The following is a 13,166-nucleotide window of genomic DNA, read 5'->3' as shown; positions in this document are numbered from 1 at the left end:
CTCAGGAGTGCCAGGAAGCACTATCTCTCCTCACTCAAGAATGAACTCTCAAACCTGTCTCCTTCCTCCAAATCCTGGTGGCGTCTGGTCAAATCCGTTTCTGGTGTTTGTTCCCCCTCCATCCCCTCCCTTACCTCAAATGGCCACACAGTTGACATCGCACGTGACAAAGCCGAATGCCTCAACTCTGTGTTTGCCTCAAAATCCTTAGTCCCAAACCCATCTCTCTCTGTTCCCACCTTTCCCAGTCGAACCCAACTGCTCCTGAACTCTGTGTCCTTCTCTCCTGACAAGGTGGAGGAGTTTTTGTCAAACCTCGACTCTGATTCTGCAACTGGACCAGACGGCATCAGCCCACGGGTCCTAAAATCCTGCTCTGCCGCTCTATCTCACCCTCTCTCTGTTCTTTTCACCCTATCTTTTGCTCAAGGTCATCTGCCAGCATCCTGGAAATCAGCTAACATTACCGCTTTACACAAAAAAGGTGCAAAAACAGATCCTTGCAACTACAGACCAATCAGCCTGCTCCCAATTATCAGCAAAGTCATGGAATCCATCATTGCTTCGGATATGAAATCTTTCCTCTTCTCCAATGGCTTGATCTCTGATCATCAATTTGGTTTCAGACCAGGTCACTCTACTCTGGACATGCTGCTTCTGCTGTCTCAACAATGGATGGAGGTCCTCAACGCCAAACAGGAAATCAGAGCTGTCTCCCTCGACATATCGCGTGCCTTCGATACGGTCTGGCACCCAGCTCTGCTCACCAAACTCTCCGCCTATGGTATCCATGGAAATCTCCATGCATGGCTTGCGGATTTCCTCTCTGGTCGTAGTCAACGTGTGGCCCTGAATGGATTTCTCTCATCTCCCCTTCCTGTTCAGGCTGGAGTTCCCCAAGGCAGTGTGCTGGACCCTGTGCTTTTTCTGGTCTTTATCAATGATCTCTCCGACTCTCTGGAAAATCCTCTCTATCTCTTTGCTGATGACTCCACTCTCTGCCGCTCCATTCCTCTTCCCTCAGATCGGCAGTCTGCAGCCTCCTCACTCTCTGAAGACCTGGACAAAATCACAGACTGGTCAAACAAGTGGAACATGTCTTTCAATCCTGACAAATCTCACTCTCTTACTATGTCTCTCCGAAAAGATCGACTGGACAACCCTCCCATCTACTTTCTCAACAATCCTCTCCAAGAAGTTCTGTCGCTCAAGCTTTTGGGTCTCACTATCTGCCATGATCTTTCTTGGGAAAACCACATTTCCAAGCTGGCCTCCAAAGCCAGTCGCCGACTGGGCATCCTCCGTCGTGCGAAGTCCTTCCTCGGCACACCTGAGCTACTCACCACATACAAGGCTTTCATCCGCAGCTCAATGGAATACTGTTCTCCCCTATGGGCTGGTGCTCCTGCCTCACACCTGGCTCCTCGGCTACACGCTGTTGAATCCAAAGCTTTCAAAATCATTGGAATCTCCCGCGATGAAGCTATCTCTGAGGGCCTTTCACTCACTCACCGCAGGCAGGTAGGTGGTCTTTCTTCTACCGACTCCTCTCCGGCCTTGCTCCCCCAGCTCTCTCTGTGCTCTGTCCCCCAAATATTCCTACAGGTCGCACAAGATCTGCCAGCAACCCTCTGATGGTTAAACTGCCGAAATCTTGGCTCTCTGCTCACCTTCACTCTTTCATTCCTCTTTTCTCCCGCCTCTGGAACAAACTCCTACACTCCCTTCAATCCCACTCCTCCCTCCAGGTCTTTAAAACAGCTGTTCACCACCATCTCTTATCTTCCCTCATCCAAAACCTTGATCTTTTCTACCCCCACTAATTCACCCCAGATCCACCTTGTTTGAAATTCCAACTTCTTTCCTGGAAGTCCTGGCAGTGTCCATATGTTTATACCCCCCCCCCCCCCCTCTTCACATGCCTCCCCCCCAAAGCCCTCTCCCTCCCACAGATCTCTCGATGTCTCCATGTCTCGCGGTCCCTGCTCTCAAATGTTGTGTTTGTGTCCTTCCCCCTCTCTCCCCATCTTGTCTACCGCTCCCGATGTTATTTGTTTTATGTGTCTGTTTGTCTTTCTGTGTGATTAATGTTCGCTCTTTCACGAGCCTCGATCTTGTATACAAAAACAAAAACAAAAAAAACAAAAAACGCAATGAAGAGTAAAAAAGCGGGAGGGCCGAAGGGAGTTGTGGGAGATATGTTGAAGGCAGCGGGAAATTGGGGTGTGAAGAGAATGACAGAGATCTGCAATCTGGTGGTGAAAGAAGGCCGCATTCCAGTGGATTGGGAACTGAGTACCCTTGTCCCTCTATACAAGGGGAAAGGTGACCCTCTGGACTGTGGCTCGTATTGAGCGATAAAGTTATTGGAGCATGGAATGAAGGTATTGGAAAGGGTGTTGGAGAGGAGGATAAGGAAGAAAGTGAAGATTGACGAAATGCAGTTTGGATTTATGCCAGTAAGAGGAACGACAGATGCACTTTTTATTGTGAGGCAGTTGCAGGAGAAGTACATGGAAAAGAGGAAGAAGTTGTATCTTGGGTTTGTTGATCTGGAGAAAGCATTCGATAGGGTTCCACATGAAGTAGTGACATGGGCATTGAGGAAGTTAGGAGTGGAGGAATGGTTGATCAGAGTAGTGATGGCAATGTACAAAAGAGCGCGCACGCCGCACAGCTATAAGGACGAAGGACGGGAACAGTGGTGAGTTTGAGGTGAAGGTGGGAGTGCCTCAGGGGTCGGTACTAAGTCCACTACTATTTGTAGCTGTGATGGAGGTGCTGGCTCGGAACGTAAAGGAGGGTTCACCGTGGGAGTTGTTGTATGCAGATGATCTGGTGTTGATTGCAGAAAGTATGGATGGACTGAAGGAGAAGATGAACAAGTGGAAGGAATGTATGGAGACTGAAGGTCTGAAGGTGAATATCGGAAAAACAAAGGTGATGGCAAGTGGTAAAGCATGTGGTGAGGTGGAAAGAACTGGGAAGTGGCCATGTTCTATGTGCAGGAAGGGTGTCGGAGTGAACTCAATTCAATGTACAATGTGCGCTGAGTGGGTTCATCAAAAATGTAGTGGTTTGAGAGGGTCATTAACCAGTGTGGCAGCTACATTCAAGTGTAAGGTGTGCACAGAGGGAGCTGCAGATGGAGGAAATGTTGAGTTGGATCTTGGAGACGGCGTGAAGCTGGAAGGTGTGAAAACATTTTGTTACCTAGGAGACATGCTGAATGGAGAAGGTGGATCAGACTCGGCAACGGTTGCTGGAGTGAGATGTGCATGGAAGAAGTTTCGAGAACTGAGTGGCATGCTGACGAGGAGGGGAGTGTCGTTGAAGCTGAAGGGAAAGGTGTATGCTGCATGTGTGAGAAGTGTTATGATTTATGGGAGCGAGACATGGGTAATGAACGTAGAGCAGAAACGAAGGCTGGAAAGGGTGGAAATGCGAATGGTTCGGTGGATGTGTGGTGTATCGTTGAGAGAGAGGAAGCCAAATGATGAATTGCGAAAGATGATGGGAATAGAGCCTGTGATGGATGCTGTGAAGAGAAACAGTTTGAGATGGTTTGGTCATGTGTTGAGGAAGGATGAAAGTGACTGGTTGAGAAGAGTGATGGAATGAATGTGGAAGGAAGTAGAGGACGGGGAAGACCGAGAAAGACTTGGCTAAAGATGGTCGAAGAAGAAATGCGGGTCAAGGGGGTTAACAAGAGGAGATGCAGAAAATAGGGCAAAATGGAGAAGATTGTCATGGGGACCGCAAGGCTAACCCCCGCTCTTGCAGGGAAAATGGCCTTAAAATGCCTGTTGTATACACATTTTAAAAATGTTATGGTCCATTATGTGATTGGTTAATTTGTTTCCCTGCAATGGGATGCCATTTGTTTCAGTTAATGAAATCTCAGAGGATGTTTGAATTGTTCATTTGAATGTTTGAGTTTGTCAAGTTTGATAATATAACTAATACACTTAATACAGCATTTCATATTTTCATTCAAGGCTGATATTTAATGGATATTATAGATTGATAGTGAAAATGAAAGAAAACCTTTTTTAAAGAATTAATTTACTTTGAAGTCATGGCAAACCCCACATGTTTATGTTTGATTGTTCAACGAGAGTGACAATTGCTGCAAGTTTTCTTTTAAAATTTAAACTACAGCTTGTTTGGTGGATTGGGTGTTTTTGCAGAAGAATGTGAAGAGTGTTGTCGGAGGCGAGAGAATTTCAATCAGAAGCAGAGGAAGGTGTTGGATTACACTCAGGCCATGGTCTATGTCCGCAAGATTGAAGGAACGCAAAAGGCAAGATTTTTCCTGTTTTGTATGTCTTAATGTTTGTGTCTGTGTATCTACAGGGCTTTTCAAACGTATTTTTCTCTGACGTAAAGTTTGTCATGCAACTTGTCACATGACTGAAAATCCACATTTGTTTTATTGTCTCCACGTCATACTGGAATGTAGAATTATATATATACAGACTTGGCATTTAATATGGAATATTTTTTTTGTGGGGGTGAACTTACTTTTCAAGATGACTTAGAACCAAAAGTTCATTGGAATTATGTTGAAATTATTCTAGATTTTGTTAATGTGACCTTTAAAAGAAACAAAAACCACATTTGACATTTTGAAGCAAATAAATTGATCCTTGAAAGTGATGTCAACTGATATCGAACTCAATTCACGGACAGTACTGTGTTAAACTTCTGTGCGTTTTCCAGAAGTATCTCTTTATTTTGCACATTAGCCAAAAATTTTTTTAACAAAAACAAAAGTTATATTACGACTGGGATTACGGACAGTAAAATTACAGTTCAGTACTTCGTGTAACCCCCACGAGCATTCAGGAGAGCACGTACACGTTGAGGCATGCTGTTCACGAGATTTGCCAAGGTTTGGACAGGAATCGCTTGCCATGCAGTTACAATGGCCTGCTGCAATTTACGAACAGAGGCAGGCTGCTGGTCCAAGTTGTCGATTTGACGCGTTAATTCTGCCCACAAGTTCTCTATCGGATTCATATCCGGGGACATGGCAGGCCACTCCATATGCTCTACACCACGGTCAGCAAGAAAGTGTTGGATCATGCGAGCACGATGAGGCCGTGCATTGTCATCTTGGAAGACAAAGTTTCCTCGAAAGGCTGCACAAACAAATGGAAGCAATGTTTCTTCCAGAATGGCCCTGTGCTTGAACTGGTTCAGGTTTCCATTCAGAACAACCAGGTCAGTTTTGTCCCCTGCATGAAAAGCAGCCCCAACGGTCATCCCACCACCTCCAGCTTGGACTCTTGGCACTATACAATCTTCGTTGTAGGTTTCATGCACTTGTCTGTGCACTCGGACGCGGCCATCTTGACGATAGACCAGAAATCTAGACTCGTCACTGAAGATCACGTGATTCCAGTGTCCTGGCTGCCATTGATGGTGCTCTCTGGCCCACTGCAATCGGCGCTGGCGGTGTTGTCTAGTCAGACGTGGCTTTCTCAAGGGACGCCTGGCACGATAGCCTGCTTGAACCAGTCGTTGGTTGACTAGCCTTCTGGATACAGGCACATTTGTCAGTTGCTGCCACTCAGCCCCAAGCCGATTAGCTGACTTGGTACGGCCATTGCGGACTAACCGGTGCAGCTGGCGATCATCCCTCCTTGTGGTTCTGCGGGGACGTCCTGGCCTCGGTATTGGAATAGGGACACCCCTCTGAGCATTTCGTTTCAGGATATTTGACACCTGACCTTGAGTGATGCCATACTGCCAAGCAATAGCACGCTGTTTCATGCCGGAATTTCGTAAGGCCACCACTAAATGACAAACAGCATTGTCGAGTTGACGGACCATCTCCAGGGGAAGTGGCAATAACTTTTGTAGACGTGCAGCAGTTGTTTTCCACTAATACAGAACGCAACAACCCTTATATACCCGATTGTGAAGCCAATCGTCAAATGTACCTGTCCGTACATTTTGTCACGCCACCTGTGATATAATCCTGTTATTGACTTCTTGCTGCGACAGACAATCAGTGACATGGTTCTTTTAACAAAGAAATCACCGAAGCGTAAAAGAAACTCACCAGATTGATATACCGAGTTCAGAAAGTAAACCCAAGTCAAGAAAAAAAAAATATTCCATATTAAATGCCAAGTCTGTATTTTCAGATGTTCCAATCCCCCACCAACTAACTGATTTCCACCTTTTTATTTGAAAACAAATTGTCGAAATGCAAAAGATTATTTAGGAAAGGCGATGCCTCGTCACTGTCGATAAACCCTTCAAACAGTCCCTTCAAAAACGTCTTGGGGGGTCTTAAAGGTCATAGGGGGTCTTGAAGGTTTTGGGGGTCTTAAAGGTCTTGGGGGAGGGGTCTTAAAGGTCTTGGGGGTCTTAAAGGTCATGGTCTTAAAGGCCATGGGGGTCTTAAAGGTCAAAGGGGGCCTTAAAGGTTTTGGGGGTCTTAAAGGTCTTGGGGGGGGGGGGGGTCTTCAAGGTCTTGGGGGGGGTCTTAAAGGTGTTAAATGTCTTTGGGGTTTTGGGGTCTTCCTGGTCTTTGGGGGTTTCAGTGTTCTTAAGGTTCTAGAGTGTCTTTGTGGTCAAGGGTCTAAGGGGTCTAAATGATGTAAATGTCAAAGAGCATCTCATTTTTATTTTATTCAATTGAAAATCGCCATAAACAAGGCTGAGAGCCACTAAATGTGAAGGGCTATACAGAGAAAAAGAAGAGGAAAAACTGGCAAAGCCTTCAAGTCCTGAAACAAGGAAACCTCTTCACAGGAACACTGTGCAGGAGGGGGTAACTAGGCTTGGTGGAAAAATACATTTTCCTACCCCCAATGGGTGCAATGGGTGTTTTTTTTTTGGGACACACCATCTCCATCGTAGTTTGCCGTTGGATCCCGAATCCACCCTTTGTCAGGTGCTGTTTTTAGTCCTGACAAAGTGTCGCAGGCACCCACCACCAGCAAAGCCAGTGAGGTGTGTAATTTTAGTCGCCAACAACCCGACCATGTGGCAGGTAGCACTGGGTTACATGTTACCCGTGGCAGTCCAAAAATACTGACCTGACCTGCATAGGATCTTCAAGGGTCTTCAAGGGTCTAAGGAGTCTCAGCAGTCGAGGGGGGTCAAAAGGTTAAAAAGGTGCGTTATGATAGTATGTAATCACTAGGTGTATGTGTCGTCAGGGTGCAACTGATGTTCAAACAGCACATAATTAAAAGACATAGGACCGTGCTTTTCGTTTTTATATATACGTAGAGATTTACATGTGATGTTTTTTTGTTTTTATGTGATTTACACATTTTAATGATTAGCTGTTTTTATATGTGATTTACACATTGTAATTTAAAAAAAATGTGATTTGCTCATTTTAATGATTTGCTGTTTTTGTATTTGATTTACACATTGTGAGGCTTTTTGGTTTTTATGTGATTTACACATTTTAATTTGTTGTTTTTATGTGATTTACACATTGTGATGTACTTTTTTAAAATGTGATTTACACATTTTAATGATTTGTTGTTTTTGTATGTGATTTATGTATTGTGAGGTTTTTTAGTTTTTTATGTGATTTACACATTGTGATGTTTTTTAAAAAAAATGTGATTTACACATTTTAATGATTTGTTGTTACCTCTGCCACCGAAGGTGGATGAGGTTATGTTTTCACCACTGTCTGTTTGTTTGTCTGTTTGTCTGTTTGTCTATTTGTCTGTCTGTCTGTTCAGTGTTCATGAACAAGATATCTCAAAAAGTTGTGGACATATTCGGATGAAATCTGGCGGAGAGGTAGCGTATATGACGAGGACAAAATGATTAGGTTTTGGTGAAGATTCAGATCCGGATCCGGCAAACATAATTTTTTAAGTGATTCTTCACCATTGGGAGATAGGGCCAAAAACGATATATAGCAAGATATCTCAAAAAGTTAGGGACTGATTTGGATGAAACTTGGACAGGTTGGGTGTGTGACAAGACCGAATCGATTCGATTTTGGTGAAGATCTGAATATGGATTCGGATGTGAGAATGATTAAATCTTTTAAGTGATTCTTCACCATTCAGTGAAAGGGCTAAAATCGATATGTAGCACAATATCTCAAAAGGTTATGGTCGGATTTGGACGAAACTTTGTGGACAGATTGGGTGTGTGACGAGAAAGAATCAATTTCATTTTTGTTGAAGAAACCATAAACTGTTCAGTTATAGACACCATAAAATGTTCAGCCTGGTGGAGGTATGCGCTCTACCAAATGCCCTTTTAGTTTTTATATTTGATTTACACATTGTGATGTTTTTTTTGGTTTTTATGCGATTTAAACATTTTAATGATTTTTTTTTTTTTTTTTTGGTATACAGAGTCGAGTCTCGTGTAAGAGCTAACACATTACACACGAAAACATGCACAGACACATAAAACATACAATAAAGGGAGCGGGAGATAAGAGGAGTAGAGAGAGGAAAGCATATATAAGCACATCAGCAGTGGAGAACAGGGACGTTGGTAGATCTGTGGAAGAGAGAGGGCTGAGGGAGGAGGGTTTTTTTTTTTTTTTTGTATACAAGATCGAGGCTCGTGAAAGAACTAACATTAATCACACAAAAAAAATCAAACAGACACATATAACATATTGTTGCGGTTTAGAGTTTTGGTAACAGTCAGTATAATAAAGGTTAAATTTCCCCCTCATAGTTCGTCACACAAGCAACATATAGCCTCGCGATAGTGTAGTTATCTCTTAGTATTTGTGAGCATAGTCCTTTTCCTATGTTAGTTCTGCCTTGAGTAGAGTAAGGAGATTAGGTCCTACTTCTACTGACTATCCAGCCTCCCTAGCCTCATGCCTCTTTGTGCTGACTTTGGTTCATTTTGGCGCAAATTAACACGAGGCAGGCCTAGGAGGGTCGGGACGGGGCCGAATGAGGGTGGCAGAGGAGCTGACGGTAAGCGCGAGCCGCCAAGCAGGGCTCAGAGGGTGTGGCGGCAGCACTGCGTCACAGGGCGTGGTTGGAAGGTTCGAGAGGGTTCGAGAAGGTTCGGGGCGTATCTATATAAGCGTTGCACAAAGCCCCCGAGAGAACTCGCGCGAGAAGGACTGATGAGGAGGACTGAGCGTCAAAGGACTCGCAGCAGTAAGAAGACTGAGCGTCAAAGGACTCGCAGTCGAGTGAGAGCGTCAAAGGACTGAGCACCAGCGGTTGAGAGTTGAGTTCCAGCAGCACGGTGAGCCGAAGAGGACTTTGAGAGATACGCGAGTGGAGAAAGACGCGCATTGAACCAGGATATGCGCAAATATAAAGCAACGTGCCATTGAGCTTGAAGCCGAGCCGCGTACAGTGCATTAAGCTACGCGAGTAATAAAATAACGCGCTGTGTAACCGCCAGCCGCGCTGGGAGACGCGTATTTTCCTTCTTACCTCATCGACTGCCTTTTGTTCGGGAGACGCGCCATGAAGATCCTTCCACCGCCGGCTTGCCATCTTCGCGGGACGTGCTGGGACCGTGGACAGCCAGACGGGGCCGTTCCTGGACGACCACGTCGACGTGTTTGCCCGGAACATCAACCTGCCTGCAATCCCCTGTGTGAGTGTGACGGGCCCGAGTCTGGGAGGTTAAGAATAAGACTGACTAAGTGCTGCTCTGTGTCTCTGCATCCACCGATCATTGTATATACGTGTGGGAGTAATAATTAAACCTGTGTTCTTCCTTTTCCATTCGATCGTCCTCGTGATTTCCTCATTGACTAAGCGTGGTACGAATAAAACAGCTCGAATCGGGTTCCCCGACTAAGACTGCATGGACCACGTGGTACTCAATCTGCTCGGTGTACCAAATCACACGTGGCTCTTGCGAGGCTTGCTTCCCCGCTTCCGTGGCGGCGCAGGGATTTAGGTATGAGCGAGACTTGGTCCCGAAACCCTACCTTGCGTTTGTCCGGAAGAGGCGTTTCAAGTCTTTCGGTTCCGCCAAGTCCAGAAAGAACAAGGGGATTAATCCCCCCTTTGTAAGGGGAAGAAGGGCGGCGGAGAACCGTAACATTTGGTGTCGGGAGTGGGATTTGGAACCCTGGAAAAAGATTTTAGACACCAATTGTACATATTGGCCGTAACATTTGGTGTCCGGGAATGGGATTTGGAACCCTAACCAAATTTTTTTGGACTAATTGGCTCCAAATTACGAGCGACCAAAATTTAGTTTTTAAAATCCAAAATTGTACATTCGTACCTTGGCTAGTCAAGGCGGTCGAATGCCGGTGGGGGTAGATGAGGTAGAAAATGAAGAATTAATGACCCAGGACCCACAGGAAGAGAGGGTAGATGAAGGAAGAATTGATGGGCTGGCAGCAGGGGTAGAAAATGGCGGCGCCTCGCACGTGGCAGCGGAAGCTGAGCCCGCAGCGCCAATGGATATGGCCCTTTTTATGGTACAACTCAGGGCGTATATGGGAGAAGAAATGAATAAAATGAGGGACGAAGCAAGGCAGGGCGAATTGAAAGAAACAATGGACGCCCAAAGTGACAAATCCACCCGGGAAAGGAAAGAAATGGGGGACAAATACATCCGGGAAATAAAAGAATTGGGGAAGGACATTGGGCGCTGGTTGAGCGACGAGGTCGCATTGGGACGCAACGGGGTGAAGCGATGTGGGGAGCGAGGTTGGGGAGAGCACAGCTAAGTTGACCGGGAGTATAGAAATCGCGACACGTGGTGTAAAAGAGCTGACGGCCGCCGAATTGGACAAGAAAATATTATTGGTGCCGACCATCGTCGAGTAAAAAGAAATAATTCAAATTGTAGAGGAAACAATAATTGGGGCCACAGAGACGACAGAATCAGAAATTAAATCGATGGAAGTATTGGAATGTACTCAAAGTTTGTGTTCACATCGTGATGTCGTGCTTGCTAACAAAATGAAAAGTTTGCAGGTGCTGCTGGCGGAAAAGAAGGTCCCCACGGTGAGGTATAATGGCGCGAGTGTGTTTGGCGCGAAAAGGGTTTTGGCGTGCTTTGGATCGAGACGAAACCTGGGTGGTCGTGGAAGGTCCATTGTGCGGTGTACGAGGGCGACTGGCGTGCGCGTGAGAGAAAAGTGTGCACCGGAGCGCGAGGGTGAGCGAGAAAAGTGTGCGCCGGAATGTGTCGGAGGAGAGTGTGTTACAGAGTGTGCACGAGAAGAGTGCATGGAAAAAGAGTATGCAAGGATTGGGTGTGCAACAGGAGAGTGCACACCCGTGAGTGTTAGAGTGTGTGACAGAAAAGCGTGTGGCGGATTGTGTGGAAGGTATGAGTGCGCCCAGGTGTGCAGGTGCGAGTACGGTGTGCGAGGGAGAATGCACACCAGCGGACGTGGAAGGAGAGTGCTGTAACAGAATGTTTGGAGTGTATGGGGGCGCCTCGGTGTGCGAGTGCGGAGTGGGTCACGAGTGGTGAGAGCGCGGCTCGAGCGTCGACACAGACCGGGGTAGCGTCTAGCGCGACGGATAGCCGACGTGAGCCCTCGGTGAGTTGTGTGCGGCAGGGACCGGCGGGGATCGATGCCATGGCCCTGTCACAAGGACCGACATGCACGATTCGTGCCGGCCCCCGCCCTGTATGGTTGGTGCCGCGCCGTGGCGGCAAAGGCAAACGGCGAGGTTCAAGGGGAGGTAGGAGAGTTCGGAGCCGCGCCTCCTGGCGGATGCGGTGCTCCGACCGCGGGCGGTTGGGCCATCGTGCGTGGGACTGCGAGGCCCCGTGCAGGGATGGGGCCCTGAACCTCGGCCCATCCATGCCTCCTCCCCTGGATCGAAAATGCCAGACGGACCCAACCTACAGTAGACAAACCACCTGAATGGATCGCTCGGCCTTTCGAAGCCGAGCTGTGACAATGTATTCCCACTTGGAGAGGCTCAAGTGTAATGGACGAATGAGGATAGTGTGCCCTACGTGGGGGGATGGTAGTTTAACCATTCCTCACATGATCCGGGCCCATGAGCATTAGTTTAGGGGATGGCAGTGTTAAGCACATGGGGGGGGCAGCGATGGTTACCTCCATGGGGCACCAAAGCTAGCCGAGGGAGGGCTAGCATAATTGATAGGGAATTAGATGACAGTAGAGGACATGAGAATTAAGTAGTGACATTTGTACTGTAGTGGGGACGTAGAGAGATTAGAAGGATGATAATGACGAAGGGTGTGCTTTGTGTAAAGGGATGACGGGGAAGCACGAGTTTTAGTGGAAAAGCAGCTAGATAGATGATGCTGTGTGTTTGAGGAATTGTGTGAGAATAACCAGGAATTGTGAGTAAGACAAATGGAGTTGTGTTGAAGTGTATGAAAAATGGTGTGTGAAAGTAAAAGTGTGGAATGCTTGGTGTGGGAATAAAAGGTGTGGAATGCGTGGTGTGAAGGAGTGAATGGGGGGGAGATGGAACCCATTCACGGATGCCCGGGGTGGGTAGTGTAAAGTCAGGTAGTGGGCTTAGGTAAATTTGTATGGATATTGACACCTGTGGTGCATGTAGTGGCAAAGTAGAGCTTTGGAGGGTGCATGAGTCAGTGAAATGGCTGGGCGTGTGGTTTAATTGGTGCGTATGGTTATTGGGGCACTCCGCCACTGGTAGTTGTTGGCCAGGTGAGGCCGCAGGTTGGCTCTGGGAGCCAGTTAGGGTAGTTGTGAGTTGTTGAGTGGGGCCCGAGGATCCAAGGGAAGGACCCGGGTTGCCCAATGCCAAGGAGGGCATCAGAGGGGTAAAGAGCCAGGAGGGGCCTTCCCCAGTTTATGTAGTCGCAGGAGCAGGTAAGCTCAGGTGGCGACTTCAGTGGCGGAGGTGTGCAGGTAGTTGGACCTGCTAGTGGAGCCACACGACCCAGCCCCGAAATTATGCAAGGGCACAGTAAGAAAAATTGGGGAGTGAGACCCAAATTCGTAAGGCACCGCAGAGTGGTCAATGGGGATTCGGTTTTTAGAACCACATAGTTTAAAGATGGCCGAATGGCAGGGTACGACCCCGGGTAGTTTAAAAGTAAATGTCAGTAGAGTAGTTAGGATGAGAGAAATCCCTTTCGCGCCATCCACAGCCATTCACCAAGGAGGACGAAGCTTCGCACCAAGACCAAGTGAACGATTTGAGTGTAAGACGCATCATGACGTAAGAGGACATTGTGTTTGTTCCATTCCTTCCTGGGAGGGA

The 13,166-nt window shown here is 47.0% G+C and overlaps 1 protein-coding gene across 16 annotated transcripts in view; it reads left to right on the top strand.

Moving 5' to 3' along the window:
* Positions 1-13,166, top strand: part of USP48 (ubiquitin specific peptidase 48) — a 250,247-nt gene that overhangs the window by 191,467 nt on the left and 45,614 nt on the right. For all 16 annotated transcript variants that reach the window (XR_013625012.1, XR_013625013.1, XR_013625011.1 and 13 more), the window contains one exon: positions 4,191-4,303. Coding sequence is in view for 12 of the 16 variants with exons in the window: in XM_078786944.1 (XP_078643070.1) it covers positions 4,191-4,303 (113 nt within the window). In the remaining 4 variants the exon portion in view is untranslated. The remainder of the gene's footprint in view (positions 1-4,190; positions 4,304-13,166) is intronic.

The sequence above is a fragment of the Myxine glutinosa genome, chromosome 11 (assembly GCF_964187855.1).
Source record: "Myxine glutinosa chromosome 11, kmMyxGlut1.1, whole genome shotgun sequence".
NCBI lineage: Eukaryota > Metazoa > Chordata > Myxini > Myxiniformes > Myxinidae > Myxine > Myxine glutinosa.
Note: the sequence above shows the minus strand (reverse complement) of the source record. Positions and strands in the feature narration are given on the sequence as shown.